This window comes from Stegostoma tigrinum, chromosome 7 (genome assembly GCF_030684315.1).
Source record: "Stegostoma tigrinum isolate sSteTig4 chromosome 7, sSteTig4.hap1, whole genome shotgun sequence".
Classification (NCBI taxonomy): domain Eukaryota; kingdom Metazoa; phylum Chordata; class Chondrichthyes; order Orectolobiformes; family Stegostomatidae; genus Stegostoma; species Stegostoma tigrinum.
In genome coordinates this window covers 79,469,178-79,489,198 of record NC_081360.1, presented here as the reverse complement: position 1 = coordinate 79,489,198, position 20,021 = coordinate 79,469,178, and the positions used below count along the sequence as shown (strand labels likewise).

Here is a 20,021-nt window from a genome sequence, read left to right as displayed (position 1 = left end):
AAAACACAGTGTAGACCTGGGGGAACACAGCAGGCCAGGCAGCATCTGAGGAGCAGGAAAGCTGAGGTTTCGTTTTGGGCCCCAACCCGAAATATCAGCTTTCCTGTTCCTCTGATGCTGCCTGGCCTGCTGTGTTCCTCCAGCTCCATGCTGTGTTATCTCTGACTCCAGGATCGGCATTTCTTACAGTCTCATAGATAAAAATAGCAATTGTTTCCAAGTAACTCTTTATGTGTGTTCATGAGAAAGATATGGAAGGAAATGATGAGTGTTAATCTATCTATTTCAGACTGTGCTCTGAACTATCCATCATATTCAATGTTTTTGCTGTCACTAAATTGGCAATAAGTAGCAACTAAGGTAACGGAAGAAAAATAGAAAATTAAAGTTACACGTTGAGAATAGGATTCTTCTATCCATAATCTGTCCAATCTGTCCATGGCTATGCTGCAGATTGAGGCAAAATTCTTTTTGTGGGCAACAAAAAAGAAATCCTTTCCATAAGGATCCTGTAAGAAGTGGGTAAATTATTCTGCCAGACTGCCACCTGGGGGTGAAGACAGAAATTTGTTCCATAATTTCTTCTACTGTGTTCGAATCATAGAATCCCTACAATGTGGAAACAGGCCCTTTGGCCCAACAAGTCCACACCAAACCTCAGAGCATCCAAACCTGATCCGTCCCCCATACACCTAATCTACACCTCCCTGAACTCCTGGGGGTGAAGACAGAAATTTGTTCCATAAAGGCCTCAAAATGGAAATATTTGCAAAAAGAATACACACACGTCAGTTAAATTTATTTTGTTTGTCCTTTATTGGGATATAGATAATGTTTACAGTTTCAACATTTATTGCCCATCAATGAATAGCCCTGAACTGAATGGTTTGCACGGGCATTTAAAAGCATGGTAAAAGAGTTGATCATATGGCAGTGGGTCTGGAGCCGCATGGAGGCCAGACCAGGTAATGAAGGCAGACCTTTTTCCCAAAATGGCGTCACTGATTGAGGTGGGCTTTCATGACAATCAATGAGATCCTGATCGCTATTACTAAGATTTTTTTTATATACCAGATCTACTAACCATGCCTTAAACATTAGCCTGATCTAAATTCTAGTCTGGTGATATTAACACAATGTCATTATCTCCCCTCTGATTATTGGTATAATGAAGAACGTTTAATCTTAAAGGTCACTAAATCTGTCCTGACTAATTTTAATGTTTTTACATATAAAAATGTAAGCAAGATGGGGTATAAGCATGGAAAGAATGTCTAGGATGTAGAATGTGCTGGATAAAAGTGACACTCGAAATATATATTTCACTTTCAAGACTGATAAGAGTGTTTTCTTTAATAGTTCATTGGCACAACATTGTGGGCTGAAGGGCCTGTTCTGTGCTGTACTGTTCTATGTGTGTGTCACTGGCTGTCCAACATTAATTGCACATCCCTAGTTGCCCTTGAGAAGACGGTGGTGAACTGTCAATTTAAAAAACATTGCAGTCCATTTGCGGTAGGTTGGCCCACAATGCCCTTAGGGAGGGAATTTCAGGATTTTGGCCCAATCACAATGAAGAAACAGTAATCTATTTCCAAATCAGGATGGTGGGTGGTTTGAGGGGAACTTGCAGGTAGAACTTGCAAGGATCTTGATCGGCGCAGGCTTGGAGGGCCGAAGGGCCTGTTCCTGTGCTGTAGGTTTCTTTGTTCTTTGTTCTTTGTCGTGATGTTCCATATTTCTGCTGCATTTCTAGATGGAAGAGGTCGTAGATTTGGAACGTGCTATCTATGTATCTTTGGTTAATTTCTGCAGTATATCTTATAGATAGTATACACTCCTGCTACTGAGCATCAATGGTGGAGGGAGTAGATGCGTGTGGATGTGGTGCCAATTAGGTGGGTTTCTTTGTTGTGCACGATGTCACACTTCTTGGACGCTGTTGGAGCTGCACCTACCAGGAAAGTGGGGAGTGCTCCATTAGGCTTTGAGGAGTCAGGAGTTTGAGCTACTCACCACTGCATTCCTAACACTTTGACCCGCTGTGTTAATGTGATTCGCCCAGTTGAAGGTTCTGGTCGATGGTAATTCCAAGGACAGATTTAGTCAAAAATGGGATGTTCACAGATGATCGATGACCTCCCTTCCATCGTAAGGTCAGAAGTGGGGATTTTTGTTGATGATTGCTTGATGTCCACCGATGATTGCATGATGTTCAGCATCGGTGTATTCAGTGATGGTAATACCAGTGAATGTCAAAGGGCAGTGGTTAGAGTGTCTCTTATTACAAGTGGCATTTGTGCGACGTGAATGTCACTTGCCAATTGTCTGCCCAAACCTAGATTTGTCCAGATCTCAATGCGTGTAAACATGGACTCCTTAAGTATCTAAGGAGTCGTAAATAGTGTTGACTATTGTATAATCATCTGTGAACATCATCATTTTTGACTTTATGATGGAGGGAAGGTAATTGATAAAGCAGCTGAAGATGATTGGGTCCAGGGCACTACCCTGAGGAACTTGTGCAGAGATGTCATGCAGCTGGGATGACTGACCTTCAACAAAAACAACTATGTTCCTTTGTACCAGGTATGACTCCATTCAGTGAAGGGTTAGTACCCTGGTGCCCACTGATACCCCTTTGTTCAGGGTCCTTGATGCCACACTCAGTCAAATGCAGCGTTAATGTCAAGGGTTGTCACTCTCACTTCATGAATGATGCTAAACATCATGCAATCATCAGTGAATATCATGCAATCATCAACAAACATCCCCACTTCTGACCTTATGATGGAGAGAAGGTCGTAGATCATATTTTATAGAAACGATGCATTTAGCTCATTGTTAAGTAACTAGTAACACCACCTTCAACAAAGCATAACTGAAGACTAAGAACATCAGTGCAGAATTTCTCATCTTTTCAGAGACTTCTAATTGAAGAATGCAAAAGCAGAGTATTACTTAAATGGAGAACTGCAGAATCACAAGGTAAAACGGGATTTATGCACTCTCGTGCATGAGTCAAAAACTGAAGTGTGTAGATACAGCACATCATCAAGAAAGCTTATGGGATGCTATCTTTTACAGAGGAATTCAACATTACAGTAAGGATGTTATCAGTTTTTTTTATATAGGACCCTCACAAGACTACATCTCGAATACCAAGTAAATTTTTTCTCTACTTAATTAAAGAAGGAAGTAGGTTAGAAGAAGTTTATGATACAGAGGAAGAAATTGCTGGAGAAATGCAGCAGCGCTGGTTGCATCTGTGAGGAGAAAACAGAGTTTATGTTTTGAGTTCAGTAACTCTTCATCATAACAGTCACCAGACTCAAAACATTAACTCTGCTTTATCTACACTGATGTTTCCAGACCTGTTGAGCGTTTTCCGAGAATTTCTGCTTTGTTCCAGATCTCTAGCATCTGCAGTTTTTTTTTGTTTTATTTTACTTGGTTGATTCCAGGAATGGAATGTCTTCTGAGGATGAGTTGGACAGGTTGGATTTGTTTCTGCTAGACCTTCGAAGAGTGAGAGGTGGCTTGATTGAAGCTTATATGAATGGCATTGACAAGTTTGATAGGGAAAGAATGTTTCCTTTGTGTGTCCATCCAGAAGCAGTGCATGCTGTTTTAAAATTAGACGTTACCCTTTTGGAACAGGGGTAAGGACAGAGTTTGAAATTCTCTGCTCCAGAAGACAGTGGAGGCAAGGTCATTAAATATTTTTTAAAATAGAAGTAGATAAATTCTTAGTCAAGGGAATCAAAGGTTATTGGTGTGGATGGAAATATGGAAATCGAGAAACAAGCTGATTGGCCATCATCTTATTGAATGAAAAACAGGATTAAGGGGCCAAGTAGGCTACTCCTGCAACTATTTTGTATGTTCATGTGAATAGCGTCTGCATGGACTTCAACAGCACACCTTCTGCAAAAGCACAGAATCACTGAAAGCAATGCATGTCACTGGAAATGAGCGGATGCCATAAATTCTGATAGCTTTGGAGGAATGATTTTGGTAAAGGCTATCAGTTTCCTTATTACTACTACTGGAAAATTGGGGCCCCATATGTTAGCTTACTATAGGCAGAAATGTTTAGTTTATCCACTTGTGTTATTATTCAAACTATTCAAAAGGATGTTACCTACAGCCACGTAGCAACAGTAAAAAAAACAGATCCAGCACAGATATAGAACTATCAGCTACATGAAAAGTTTTCATGTATTTTTGACCCAGTAACGTGTCTTACCCCCTAGGGAAGGACAGCAACTTCACTATATCAGGAGGCTTTCTGTTTCCCAAATCCACTATTCCTGCTAATTCCTGGGCCCATTGTTGGCGTCATTTTGTTCTAGTGATATGTCATTAGGCATTACCAAATCTCAAACTATTTGCTACAGAAGAAAGTATTTCAACAAAGTAATATAGGAATTATTGACCAACAATTCTAAGTTGGATTCAAATCAACTCTCAGATATACACTGTTGCGGGAATGCACCAGCAGCAGCGTTACAGTTTTGAAAGTATAGAGCGAACTGCTTCTTTCTTTCATCACATGATCAAAGAACCTAATGGGGAGAAATTACTGACGTTGGGGCTTTGACACTATGACATACAGTACATTCTTAAATGTCAGTATTTGCTCAAGTTAAGAAAGAAAATCTAACTTTGGAAGCTTTCTTTGCATTTTCAAACAACATCCAGTATTCCTCAGACAAATGTAGTCCATTAAAATTCAAGTTTTTTTTCATTTTATGCAGTTCAAAAGGAATTTATTATTTGTCTGTATAATTTTAAACTTCTATTGTAATACCATTAGTTCTGCACTCCATGAGAGAATTCTATTTGACAGGAGTAAATAGTGAAAGAGGTTAATAAAACTTTACAATAGGAAACAGATGATTCAAAAAGATTTATGTAGATTAAAGCTTAACTGAAGTTTGAATGATTCAATATCAAAGTTTGATTTGGGTTTGGATTTGTTTGGTGCTTATAGTGAGAAATCTCTAAATCTTCTTGTTGAAAATCTGGTTGCAAGTTAATTAAAACATTGAAATGTGCTTCAGTGTAAGTGTTGAAAAATAGAAAATTTCAAAACAATGTCATTTGAAACACTACAGGGCAAATTACCTGAGATGGGCACAATTTATACCAGTATTCGTGGACAGATGTACAGACCTCACCCTTACTGTAGTATAGCGATTTCATTCAATTTCCATGGCTATCTTATTATGGCGATCATGCATTATTTACAGATTTGAAAATTAACAGAGAATGCAACAGAGTGGCAAATTACATGCAGGTAAGATTGGAAAGGGCACAGGAAATTGAAGAATTTTAAAAGAAAATTTTAAAAACATGCCTTGGAAAGTCTTGAATTTAAATCCATCGGCAACCTGAGCTAAGGCTGAAGGTGTTGGGATGTACGGGATATATTTAAATAAAATGTGCAGGCAAAAGTTTGCGGATGTGACACAACTCCAATATTGACTACTGAGGTTGAGAAGTATGCCACAGAATTTAATAATTGAAGATGATGACCTTGTTTGATGCTTTGCAGCACCAATTTCTTAGACCAGGACTGTAGCATGCCATGAAGGTTATAACATCATATCTCCTTCCATGATATACCACTGAAAGCTTTCCAACAATGACTTGTATTTCATAACTTAACAACAGTTTGCAATGTACCTCACAGGAGTGTCATAAAACATAATTTGATACTGAGCTATCACTTAGGTCAAATTGTAGCTTTAATGAGCCACTTCAAGGATGAAGAATGGTGTAAAGAATCAGAGAGATGAAGTAACGGCACTGCAGAGTGAGGCAGCTGAAGGTGTGGCCAAAGTGGGAGAAAATAAAATTGGTGAAGCTCAAATGGTAAGAATTAGATGAGAACAGATATCACAGCAGATTATAGAACTAGAGGAGATAGAATGGGAAAAAAATATCAAATTTTAAATTTTCCAACAATGTGTTTATATCTTCCATTCTGAAGTTTTAAAGTCATTTTTGGTCAATAAATGTGGGAGTGTTAAGTGAATGGAGCTTTGTGCAGTCAGCAGATTTTTGGATGATCTTAAGTTTATTGTGGGTAGAGTCTATGTGGTCTAGGAGAATGGTCAAGTCTAGAGATAATAATGGCATGAATAAATGTTTGGAAAGCCTATCAATTAAGGCAGGAACAGACTCTGCTGCTATTACAGAGGTGGAAATAAACAAACAGTCCTTGTGATGGTTCAGGTATATGCTCAGAAGGTCACCCCAGGGTCAAGTATGATGCCAAGATTGCAAACAGTGTGCTTCAGCTTCCGACAATAGCCGATGAGAATAATAGAGACAGTGGCTAGTGAACCAATTTTGTGGGAAGAACTGAAGACAATGCTCTCATCCTCACAATATCTAATTGGTGAAAATTTCTGCTGATACCATACTTAGTATCAGCTCAATAGCTTGGTTAATTAGCAATGTTGGAAGAGCTAAGAGAGGTGGTATAATCAAATTGGATGTTATAATCATACATGAAAACTATTACTTAATTTCTGGATATTGAAGGCAACATGAAGATGAATAAAAGTGGATAACAGAAAATCGGAGATTTTAATTGAGCAAAAACAACACACTTATAGTTTAACACGGTGTGAAGCTGGATGAACACAGCGGCTCAAGCAGCATCAGAGGAGCAGGAAAGCTTGACGTTTCGTGTCGGGACCCTTCTCCAGAAAAATTTTTCTGGAGAAGGGTCCCGACCCAAAATGTCAAGCTTTCCTGCTCCTCTGATGCTGCTTGGCCCGCTGTTTTCATCCAGCTTCACACAGTGTTATCTCAGACTCTCCAGTATCGGCAGTTCCTACTATCTCTGTGACACTTACAGTTTACTTGTATTTACGCACACTCTCTCTCCTATGGGGAACAGTAGAGAAGTGTTGAAAGTATTAGCAGATTGTTTATTAACCTGTTTGAATCATTTCACAGACAATCTTCTGGTGCTACCAAATCTTGATGCAGGCTCAAAAGGTCAAGTGGCTTACTCCTGCTCCTATTTCTAAGTGAGACTTGAACCCAGAGGTTCTGGCTCAAAATCAGATGTACTACCCACTATACCTCCATAAATACTGATATTCATATATCTCAGTTATGTTATTGAATCTGTCTTCTGGGATCCTGTGAACTTGGAAGCTCTGTTTGCAAGCACAGAGATGCATGCCTCTGCCAACAGAATTAGATATGTGAGTACCAATGAGGTAAGCATGCAATTTGCATGGCAGTGTCTTACCCGATTAAGTCATCATCCATTTCTCCTACTTTATCAAATTATTGGCACAGAAGGATGCTATGAGAAATCGCATTGTTCTAACAACCATATAATTGGTGATGAAGGTAATTGTACAGTAAATATCACAAGGCTCAATGAAAAGTGTAAAGATATAGAAAGGAAACAGAGGAATCATGCAGTATTAACATTTTTGCAAAGTTTATTTGCGGTATTTTGCTCATTACCTAGAAATCTTGAACACCAAATAATATGGGATAATACAATGAGGGAGAAGTAACAAACAAAAGCATGCACTATATCATTAATGTTCTTTTTACCTAATGTGGACAATGAACACAAGAATTGGCACGTGCTTCCTACACTCATGAGGGTAGCTATTGTGCGGCAGTGAGCAGATATCTAGCATAACCTTCAACCCACGTTGCAACTGGGTAAACCGAATATCCATTTGCAAATCGGATGAACTCAGTCAGAAAATGCACACTTACATATATTCAATGAATGCTAACCATTAACTATAGTACTATTCTTCAGCAAGGGAAGCATGAAAACAGTCAAATTGTTTGGTACGTGATATCTCTGCTTTTTTTCAGTTAAGCAAATTTGTTGTCATTGTATTATGCAAGTTACTGCATTAGCATTAATTGCAAATATGTAAATTGGCAGTAAAGAGTGCCAAATACGTTGGGTATCTTCCATTTAAAGAATATAGCTGTTTTGTTCATCTGTTTTCTCTCCAAAATGTTTTCACTTTTCATGTTAGAACATACTGTTGTTGTCTGCCATTTATCTTCATGTCAGATCTCACTCGCTGCTAAGGTTGCTTTTGCTGGCAAGGGAGCATCTGAAGTAACTGTATTGTAAGCAGTTTATCTTTTAAATTGCTCATGTGGCCTGCTGAATGGACAGGGACTGCACAGAATTAGAGTGTGTTAGGATTTCACAGGATTAGGACACTATGAATTCCATGAGCAACAACCCCTTTCCCCATAACTGACACCGCTATAATATTTTTGTAGGGGACTTATCCTGTACTCAAGAGTCCCAAAAATGGCAATATATTTGACATATTAAAAGTGAATGCTGCACAAATTTATGAATAAAACAATGTTTTCTTCTGAGCAAAACATGTTTTTTTTCTATTTCCTTCTTCCGTTCGCTCTATAATTATATTTCTGAATTGTGCATTATGGCACAACTTTAATTACATTTTGACAAAGAGGCATTCTATTTAAAGCCTGGGAATCATTGCTAATGTTTTTATCAGAGACTTTGGCAAATGATTTTGCATTTCTTCCTATATCTTCATATTATGAAATTTTATCCTTGTTTTTATTATTTTTGTTAATTTATTTCAAGATTTTAGAGCCCATTATTAGGGATGAGATTGGGGAGTGCTTGGAAACGCTTGGTAAAAGAGGGCTGAGTGAGCATAGCTCATGCTAGGTCATGCCTGACAAATCCGTTAGAATTCCTTGAGGACGTAATGAGCAGGTTGGACAAAGGAGAACCAGTGAATGTGATCTATTTGGAATTCCAGAAGGCCTACAACAAGGTGCCACATTGGAGGCTGCTAAACAAGATAAATGCTCATGGGGTGAGGGGCAAGATGCTGACATGGATACGGCAGAAAGCGGATAGTAGGGATAAAAAGGTCTTTCAGTATGGCTGCACGTGACTAGTAGAGTTCTGCAGGGTTCTGTGTGGGACCACAACTATTATTCACATTATACGAAGAAACTGCAGATATTGTTGTGAAGATTGCAGATGACACATTGATTGTTAGAGGGAAAGGTAATGTTGAGGAAGTAGGAGATTGCAGAAGCACTTAGACAGGCGAGGAGAGAGTGGGCAAAGAATAGCATAGGAGAATGGCATATAAGAGTATAATATGGAAAAGAGCAGGGTGTGCACTTTGGCAGAAACAATAGATGTGTTGGACAATTTTCTGAAAGTCTTTGGAAATCTGAAGTACAAAGAGACTTGGAAGTCATAGTTCAGTATTATCTTAAGGTTAACATTCAGGTTCAACTGGCAATTAGGAAGGCAAATGCAATGTCAGCATTCATTACTAGATGGTTTTCTAAGATTACAAAAGGATCTTTTGATCAAATGAATCACTGGGCTGAAACATGGCAGATGGAGTTCAATTTGCGTAAATGTGAGGTATTGTATTTGGTACAACAAACAAGGGTAGGGCTTATACAATTAATGATAGAGCCTTGAGGAGTGTTGTAGAAAAGAGACACCTAGGGGTGCAGGCTAGAAGAAGTGTCTAGGCCCGAAACGTCAGCTTTCCTGCTCCTCTGCTGCTGCTTGGCCTGCTGTGTTCATCCAGCTCTACACCTTGTTATCTCAGATTCTCCAGCATCTGCAGTTCCTACTATCTCTGTAGTCAAAAAGGAGTTTGACTTGCTTGTCTTCATTGCAGAGATTTACCAGGATGTTGCCGTGTATTGGAGACATGAGTTATAAAGAAATGCTGGATAAGCAGGGGCATTTTTCATTGGAGCTCAAGATGTTGAGAGGCAACCTGATAGAAGTTTATAAAATAATGAGTGGTATGGATAGAGTTAATGGTAGCTGTCTTTTCCCTAAGATGGTGGATTTCAAGATGAGTAGGCACATTTTTAAAGGAGAGAGATTTTAAAAAGTCAAGTCATTGAGAGGATTTAAGACAGAGATAGATAAGTTCTTGATGGTATGGGGATTAGTGGTTACAGTTAAGAAACATATCAGTCATAATTGAATGGTACAACAGACATGATGGCCAAATGGCTTATTCTGCTCCGACATCTTATGGCCTTATGGACACCAAGAAATAGGGAGATTCATTTGTAAGGTTGAATAGTTCAATATTTATTAAATTACTCAGTTACTGAGAAATCATTTTTTATTGTTGCCTGTAAAATTAAAATAAGTTTTAGAGGGAAAATCTCAACAGATATGTGTCCGTAATCACATTCTCTTCACCATCCCATAAACCAGCAGTATGGATCCTGGGGATAAATAGAGACCTGTTCTTTATTGAGAAGGGGTGGGTTCTGAGGATAGGAAGGAGATCAGTGCTTAACTGGAGGGAGGTGTTTGGAGGGATAATTGAAATGGTCAAAGGTTGGAGACCAATGGTATAGATGGGACCCAACAGCCTTAGGGATTTTTGAGCTGGGGAAAGGAAGCTTTGGAAAAGGGAGTTTGTTGGCTTGGACAGTGAAATTAGAAGTTGTAGGAGAAATAGATCCACCAAATTAGAAATTTTGAGATGGGGGTCAGCCATTTATAAACTTGCCTATGCAGGGACATTAGATCCAGTAGTTAGCTCTAAAGGCACTTGAATTCTAAAGTTGGCATTATACATTTTGAAATATTGTAATAGAGGCTATGGGGCATGTACAGGCAGGAAATAGAGGATATGGGGCATGTACAGGCAGGGAATAGAGGATATGGAGCTTGCGCAGGCAGGGAATAGAGGATATGGGGCATGCGCAGGCAGGGAATAGAGGATATGGGGCATGCACAGGCAGGGAATAGAGGATATGGAGTATGTACAGACAGGGAATAGAGGATATGGAGCATGTACAGGCAGGGAATAGAGGATATGGAGCTTGTAAAGACAGGGAATAGAGGATATGGGCATGTGCAGGTGGGGAATAGAGGATATGGGGCATGCACAGGCAGGGAATAGAGGATATGGAGCTTGTACAGACAGGGAATAGAGGATATGGGGCATGTACAGGCAGGAAATAGAGGATAACCTCATTACAATATTTCAGAATGTCCACTTTCAATTTCCAGAAACGGCCAGGTTAGAGGTAGATTGGTATTGGATTCTGATTTTTAAGGCTTGAACCTCTCAAAATAACCCAATCCTGTTTATTTTTGATATTCAAGAGTCCCCAGCAGGCTTGATCAATTAGATTGGGGAAGCACACACCAGTTGCTGAATGGCTAGTTTCTGCACTCCAAATTCTATCTCATTCTAGGTAGAAATCATGAGTCTGAGAAGGCAGTGCTTTAGTTAGGAGCTCCTTAACAGGTTTGACTGTTAAGAATATATTTTAGATTGTTTCAACAAGATCAGTTGCTTCCTTTCCAATGGCATATCTTCCATTCAGGCTGACAAGTTCTGTGTGGAACATACCTGTACAGGGCGCACACAGTGCAGCAAAATGAAAATGGGATTTTTATTTATATCATCAGCATTTTACTGCATCAGAATATTTCAATGGATTAAGTGAGGTTTAAATTCATATTATAGTTGCAAAGAAATGCACTTTAATTGCGGGGAGCTAGGATTGTCTTTACTCAAAACTATTGCCTGATGTAAAATATTGTAATCAAGCATGAGGAAAACATAATCTCCATTGCCAGCCAGTTGCAGTGTTTCAGCAAATAATTTTATTCGTCAGAATCTTAGCCTTATTTATTGATTAATCTTGGATTAAGCCACTTTTCATGTTGAGACTTAATGAGATTTCTGTAATTACATCAACTAAACTATTTAGTGTTTCTAATTGATCTTTCTCTAACAACAAAATGCCATATTGCATTACTATATTCTGGAACAACCTAGAATTATCTTTGAAGGTATGAATATATGAACCAGGAGCAGGAGTTGCCGATTCAGTCTGCTCCACCACTGAATAAGATCATCACTGACCTGATCGTCACCTCAGCTCCGTATTCTGACCTACCTTAGACAATCTTTGACATACTAGTTAGTTAAGATCCATTAATCTCCTACTTTTGCTTGTACGTTCATTGGAAAGGTACGACCCCACACCTTTAAACTGCATTGATTTCTTATTTTGCACAGTAACTTTTGATGTGGCACCTTGTCGAATGCCTTCTGGAAACTAGTACAGTATAACCATAGAACAGCTGTATTTCTTGCAGATATGCTTATTACTTCTGAAAGAACTTCAATAACCAGTCAAATGTGATTTCCTTCTCACAAACCATGCTATCAGATGCTATGCTGAGATGATCCATTGCAAACCTCCTTAATAAGAGTCCAGTGTTTACCCCAGAGCAGATTGTCAGCTCACTCGTCTCTAGATCCTTGTGTTCTGTCTCTTTTTTCGTTAAAAAGAGTGTGTTTATTCTGAAATTTGATTGGAGCTTATTTGGTCGAATCACAGTAATTTCAGAAAAATAAAGAAAAATTCCATTATCCAAGCAGTTACTTCTTTTAAGACATTAGGATGATGTCCATTGAGACTAGGAACTGGTCAGCTTTTCGTTCAAATAATCGTCTCTGTACCTTTCCATCCTGCCTCCTTTCCACCACCTTATGTAGAATAATTTTTGGAATGTTGATTATATTTTTCACACTGAAGATGGTTGCAAAATATCTGTTTAATTCATCCACCATTTCCTTATTTGCCATTATTAACATGCTGATCTTGGCGTCTACAGAAGCAATTCTCACGACTTTTTTTTCAGTTTTGAATACCTGGATAACTCTTGCTATTCATGTTTATGTTTTTAGCTGATTTTCTCTCATAATGTCATTCCTTTCCCTCTCATGAATCTTTAAGTGCTCAATGCTGTTCTTTATCATTTGTTCAGTCTTTTGGCCTGCCACTCATTTTTGCAAAATTAAATGCTAGTTCTTACAATTTGATACTATCCTTAATTACCTTCACATGCTCCAGATAGTGCATTCTTCCTGTAAAATCTTTCCCTCTCCCTAGATTGTAACTTTTCTGAGTATTTCTAATCCTTGCTGATCTCAGTAATGGACAATTCTGATATGAATAGATTATTTTTATTTTATTTGACAAGGTGGTTTTTCACTGAAAAACCAGTATTCAATGCTCCAGCTCTGGTTTTCACACTAAAAGAGACTGATTTATACAAAAGAGGATAAATTATAATAAAACAACTTATATACCCATAATACAATTTGAAAGATTTTGAAATAGACAGTAAAATATAAATCTCATCTACTGCAACACCATCACTTTAAAGTACTCAAACACCAGAAAGAATTCCTTGTGTTATCACATCTATAGGTTTGATTTAATTTCCTCTTTCAAATCTCAGTGTTGAAAGTTTGATAGACTTTTTCTTCAACTGAGCTCAAATCCACAGGGCTTTACACAAAACATTTTGGTTTGGCACTTCAAAGCAAAACTCTTTCACTAAAGTAACCTATTTCCTAACTTTTCTTAAATGACTCCTTTCTCTAGGAGGAACAGTATCATACATGAAATTTCAAACAGGGTGGTGTGGTGGAAAGGAGGGCAGTACTTCTTCCCCACTGGGAGGCCAAGCCATCATACCATGCTACGCTGTAACCAAATATCAGGCTGTGACAGTGCTGTGTCCTGAAAAAGAAGAGCGACTCAATAGTGCAGATAAAACATCAATAATCAATTGTTCTTGACAAAGATAATGCTGCTATCTTTTCTCAGAGCCACTATTCACTCCAAATCTGTCACTGAACACAGTTCTCACCAAGGTGCATGGGCAGCAACTCTCAATATTTTGTGCATTGTGTCCACTCAAATGCACTCACCCACATCATTGTCTCAAACTATTCACCATTCCTGCCCTCTGTGCTTTCTACTGACTCAAAGGGGAAACCTCACAATTTCTCTGATGAATGCAGGTGCATAGTTCCCTGAAAGTGGAGCCACAGGTAGACAGGGTGGTGGATAAGGTGCTTGTTTTCATTGGACAGTGCATTGAGTAAAGGAGTTGGAACATCATGTTGTTACTGTACAAGAGCCTGCACAATGACAGATGGTGAGACCACTTCTAGAATATTGCGTACAGTTCTGGTTTCCTTGCTAAAGGAAAGATGGTGCGATACTTTAAAGTGTTCAGAAAAGACTTACAAGGGTGTTTGCAAGATTGGGGGATATGAACTACACGAAGAGGCTAAATAAACTGGGTTTTTTTTATTCCTTTGAAGTGTTGGAGGCTGAAGGCTAAAGGCTAACCCTGTACAGGTGTATAAAATCATGAGGTGCATGGATTAGGTGAATAGTCAGAGTCTTTTTCCCAAAGTAGAGGAGTCCAAAACTAGGGGACAAAGGTTTGAGGTGAGAGGGGAAAGATTTAAAAGGACCTAAGGGGCAACATTTTCATGCAGAGAGTGATGCATGAATGCATCGAGCTGCCAGAGGGGGTAATGCTGTCAAGTACAATTACACTATTTAAAAGGCATCCTGATGAGTACATGAATAGGAACGGTTGAGAGAAATATGAACCAAATGCTGGCCAATGGGACTAGATCAGTTTAAGAAACTTGGTTGGCAATGGACAAGTTGGACCCAAAGGGGTTCCATGCTGTAAAACTCTATGACTCCACTTCTACCTTCTGGATCTCTATACCTATCTCACTTGCAGTTATACCCTCCTTTCCCTAACTGTTTACTAAATCAGAAAACTCTATCCTAAAAGGTATGCCCATCTCTAGGAGTAAGGTGTTCAGCTACAAACTCTCCTTGATCTGTCGTATTGTCTGCAGTTCAACCTTCAGCTCAATGATTATGAACAAAAGACCCTCGAGCTGCAGACACTTATTACAGATACGTATGCCTGGATCACCAACAGTGTCCAGAAGCTCTCACAATTTGTAGCTGCAGAACATCAGCCACTGTGTTATTATTATGTTCATTAATAACTTTTTCTTAATTACTGAATAGTACTCTCTCAATAAACAGGTGAAAACTGCCAATAACAAAGTCTTACAACTACAAATAAATGATATGAATTACAATGAGACTATTGTTTATTTTTTTCAAAAGATAATTTCCTAAGCATGATACGCAAGAACCACATAGCCCTTCAATGTTCATTTTATCATACAATTTAAGACAAAGAAACGATGGATAAAAAAAACAAAAATTGACTTTAGAGACAATAAATATTATTACTATTTGATTTAGGTTTGTTTAGCCCTTTCTAAATATGCACTGCAATCGTTTGCATTTTCATGTAAATATTTAGGTTTGATTGTTATGGAACATCTAGCTGACTTTTACACAAAAGTCACTGAGGAGAGGAGTGTAAGAAAATAAATATTACTTTGGGAAAGAGCATTTAAGGCTATTTCCCACAATTTAACAAAAATGCAAACACTTCAAAAAGAAAACATAAACATTTTAAATGTGTCATCATTATGGACAACGATCAAAAAGATATTTTTCTCCTTCAATGGCCTAATATAGGGTATATGGAAACAAATCTGAATTAACAAGGATGTTGTCAGAAAGCAGCATCTGTAAACTGTAATGATGAGAAACTTGTGTGGAGATCTGCATTTTATTTGCCATTTTGCATAAGTTTAATCGATCTTTGTCATCCCAATTTTGTACAGAAAGCATCTTGTAATACAAACATTCAACAAAGTATGCAACGTCCTAGATGTTTTCTGACACAATACAACTAAATGTGTGACAATTTTGCATAATCCAAAAGCTTTTTGTTTTCATCATGAAAAACATAAATCAGTTTTGTAATATCCTCTCTGTCAGTTCTGACTGCTATATCCTCAGCATAAACCGTATCTAGTATTCAGCAAGCACAAACATAATCAATTGACCCAAAAATAAAATGTGATTTAAGATTGATGGCCTCACTTTAGAAAAATAAGAAGACACCTTTGTTTGAATTGTTTTTCACCAAGCATGAATCCTGTCAAACAATCAGGAAAGATTTGAAAAAGCTTGAAGAAGACTGTGACCCAATTTCGCAGCTTCCCTTTAGAATGAAACTGTGGGAAGGCACACAATCACAATAAGGATTAAATTATTTTCTTTTAAAATATAGCATGCATATAGTCTAAAATCAGGGGTAAAAGTAACACATTTTAAAATATTTGTGAATACTGAGCATATTGCATTTGCAAATCAAATTTTAGGGAAGACTAAGTATATTTTATTGAACAGTATGTTAACATGTGTTCAAGGATATCCCCAGAAGAAGGCTGCTTTAAATACTGCTGATATTATTCTTTTTTGTGCTTGATTTTATAACTCCAAACAGTGCAATTTAAATCTGCTATTCCTTTAGCCCTTTTCCATGCAGAAGCTGAAATCACTTGCAATTGATGGAATGAAGAAAAGCAATGCATGATTTTGAAGTGAAAACCAGCTCAACAACATCATTTGAAACATTTTGTAAATGACAGCTTTGCACAACCTTTTGTTTTGGTGCCAGCAGCGCAGCTAAGATGTGCTGCATCAGCTTGTAATGGAAAAATCATATGTTTCAACATTAGAAAATGCAGCACAAATTTAAATTTTAAATCTACCGCTAGCTCCCCCAAGAAGACTTCACCACTCCATTTAAAATGTGAAAAAGGTGCAGTGATTTCAGAACATTACAAGCAAGCATCTACACACCACACACATGCACACATACAAAATTATTCATGACAAATGAATGTCAGGCCATGGCATATTTTCTGAAGCACTTAACCCCCTGCTGTTGATTGACAGTATTGTCCGCCTTTAAGATGGTTTTGTTTAGTCATTACATACACTGTTATGTTGATGACACTTTGGAGTATTTGAGCTTATGGAGTAATCCTTTCCAATCCTCATCGCCTCAAATTTCTGACCAAAAATGAGCACTAAACTACCATCTAATGTAGAAAATATTTTAAACATGTCAGCTCGCTAGAAAACTTGGGCTATTTAAATGACAAAAATAAAGCTTGCCTTTAACAAAGCTGATGCAACCTGTTTTAATCTAAACCAAACTTCTCACAGCCAGCCTTATCAGATAATCATTGGCTGCAATCTTGGAACATGTGTGTTTTTAGCCACAGGCAGCAGTACAAATAAACTGTGCGGTCACTAACATTAGGACTACAATCTTGTGTAAGCATTTTAGAAAAGTAGCTTTTATTAAACTCTTTAGACTTGAGACGGTAGGAGAGGCTATCATATTGTATATATCTACAAAATGAAGTGCTGAGTGGCTTTATAAAAAGGCTGCATGTAAATGTGATTGAAGTTGGATGGAGAAGAAAAGCTCTTTCACACTGAGCTCCAAAGATCTCTCAAGATTTCTGAAGGATGTAGTTAATGGATAACTATGAAACAGATTTCTTGGAAAGAGATTCAAACACAATGTAATTTAACCCAATTGAAGAGGGTAATGTGTATGTGATAAAAGATAGCAAAAACTGAAGAGAATTATAAACTGTGAAATAATAGTACCACTATAAAAGCTTCCTGGTGGCTTCTTTTTGAGTTGTACCAGTTTTATTCAATATTTGACATCTTTGTATAGTCCTGCTTGGCTTATTTCAGCTGACTTATCAGTTTTATACAGTGCCCACTCAACGTCTGTGGCAAGATCAGGAATCCTTTGTCAGATTGTCATAATGAAGGGTCCACATTTGAAACCGTAGATTTTTCAAAATGGACAAAGGAATTTCAAATAAAAACATTACCGAGCACCTTACTAATACCACACTGGGTAATTTCAACTCTAATGCATTACATAATGGTACTCAGTTGCACAAATTTAATTTGGCAGTGATGACATAAAATTAAATGGTTGGCTGTGTAATCAGCTAGAAAACAACTCCTTATCCAATGGTCACAATGAAAAAAAAGGCACATGAAACACAGGGGAGAATTTCAACATTTGTGTAATAGACTGGAGGAATGCTTGGGCTGGCTGCTCTATACTTTGAGTGAGAGGCCTAGTCCATTTTGAGGGGGACAAGACAGATCAACATGCATCCTACAACTTGCAAAGCCTTCATGGATACTCCATAGCTGCTTGCCGACATGGATCAGAAGTAGTTTTAAGAGGCTGATTGGTCTGGATGGGAGGCATGATCAGGGGGAGAAAGAGGGTGAGAGCCTTGACTGACGGTTGCTCGTGTTGATCCTAGACAAATATTTTGGGTCCTTTCTGGCCCTTCAAAATAATTTGAAAACTTGTCGTTTTCTGCTGTCTGTATCTGTTGTGTAACAAATTTTATTGAGAGTACAGGCCATGGAATACAATCTGATAAATATGTTGCTCTTTTCTTTAGGAAATTCTTACTGTCCATCACAGCATATCTGTTTGCATGGTTTCATGGAGTTTGCAATCAGGTGTATAGAACTGGCTGCCCATGAAAATCTGAGATGGAAAACAGCAGTTAATGTAAAGTAAGTGTGAAATCTAGTTGTAAATGCACTATTGCGATTTTAGTTCCAACTGCTTCCTTTCCAACAGAGGCAGTTAATGTAGGTGTCAATGTTTTTATAAATAGAATAGATTGCAGCAGTTAACTATAAGATAGCAACATGGTTTAATGTAGTTTAAAAAAAAAGGCTTTTCCAAGTGAAATTCTTTTTAGTGAACTGTCATGCACATAGTACATAGAGGTTCTTGCACTTCAACATGATGTCTCACCTCAATGAGTTCTACTTACTGTCTTTTATTCATCAATTTCAAAAAATGACAGCTCTTCTACGAAAGCTGTAGTACTAGACAATTTTAAGCCACATAAGTGAAATCAGCACAAGGTTGATCATGCTATTTTCAAAACTATCCTACCTGAAGCACATTCTTTCTGCTGGATTTGTCTTTTGCCCAGTCAATCTGAGCACCACATAAGTCCACGTTCTCTGGTTTACAGCCCGTTTTCTGCACAGGGAGAGGGAGAAACATTGTCATCTCCAAATCTCAAAAACTGTGACCAGATACTGAAGATGTGAGGAGTATTCAAGAAGAAAGAGAAAAGACTGTTTTGACAGGTTCAGATGAATTTGAAAACAATATTTAATAACTCACTCCAGCGCTCATCACTGTATAAGATAGGACATTTCACATCAAACATCAAAACCTAGGCAGTGAAAGGAGTAATTTATCTGTGTTATAGTGGAATAGAAGTTTTTAAAAAAATCATAGTCAAAAACATAACATGAATATCATTCTTTAATAGGATCAAATCTTTAAACATGTGTGTTCTGGCAATGTTTTGAGTTTTTCCAAGATTATGGATTTTAATGCTGGAGTTTTAAATAAATTTCTTCCTTACTTTACCCAAAATTGACAGCAAATGCTTTCAAGTAGGTGGTTGTAAGTACAACATTCTTCTTTTTCCTAGCAGTGTGTCAACACAAAACAAGAAACAGCACCATCTACTGCCTCTCTCAGTTGTTTCACTTTCACAATTCTTCATAATGACCTCTCTGAGACAACCAAGTGTGAAGCTGGATGAACACAGCAGGCCAGCCAGCATCCCAGGAGCACAAAAGCTGACGTTTCGGGCCTAGACCCTTCATCAGAGGGCCTCATCCTCTCTGATGAAGGGTCTAGGCCCGAAGTGAGAGCGTTTGTGCTCCTGGGATGCTGCTTGGCCTGCTGTGTTCATCCACCTTCACACTTTGTTATCTTGGATTCTCCAGCATCTGCAGTTCCCATTATCTCTGAGAGAGACTGTCATTTAGTGATCATGAATTGGCAGATTGCTGCCCTGTAAACCTGTCAGTGCTGGCGAGAGTAAACCAACTGCTTTCACATTCAACCCTGATGACCTACAAAGAATACGATCACACTGGAGCACGGTTAAATTCAAGTCCTGTTGAGCCACTCAGTCCCCTTTCTAGCTTCTCAGGCAGCCGCTCTAGACCGAGGATGAAGAGATACCACTCCACAGTTGTTTGTCCTAAGGCAACCAAACAGGTCAATACTGGATGCCTGACACAGCTAGGGCAGCTGCTGTTTGATGAGGTGGGTGAGTGAGGACTTCCAGGATTCTGCAGGTTCCTCTTAATGT

The 20,021-nt window shown here is 38.3% G+C and overlaps 1 protein-coding gene across 2 annotated transcripts in view; it reads right to left on the bottom strand.

Moving 5' to 3' along the window:
* LOC125453778 (rho GTPase-activating protein 15-like) overlaps positions 1–20,021 on the bottom strand; it is a 729,405-nt gene that overhangs the window by 514,985 nt on the left and 194,399 nt on the right. For both annotated transcript variants that reach the window (XM_048533693.2, XM_059647442.1), the window contains exon 7: positions 18,797–18,886. In XM_048533693.2, coding sequence (XP_048389650.1) covers positions 18,797–18,886 — 90 coding nt within the window. The remainder of the gene's footprint in view (positions 1–18,796; positions 18,887–20,021) is intronic.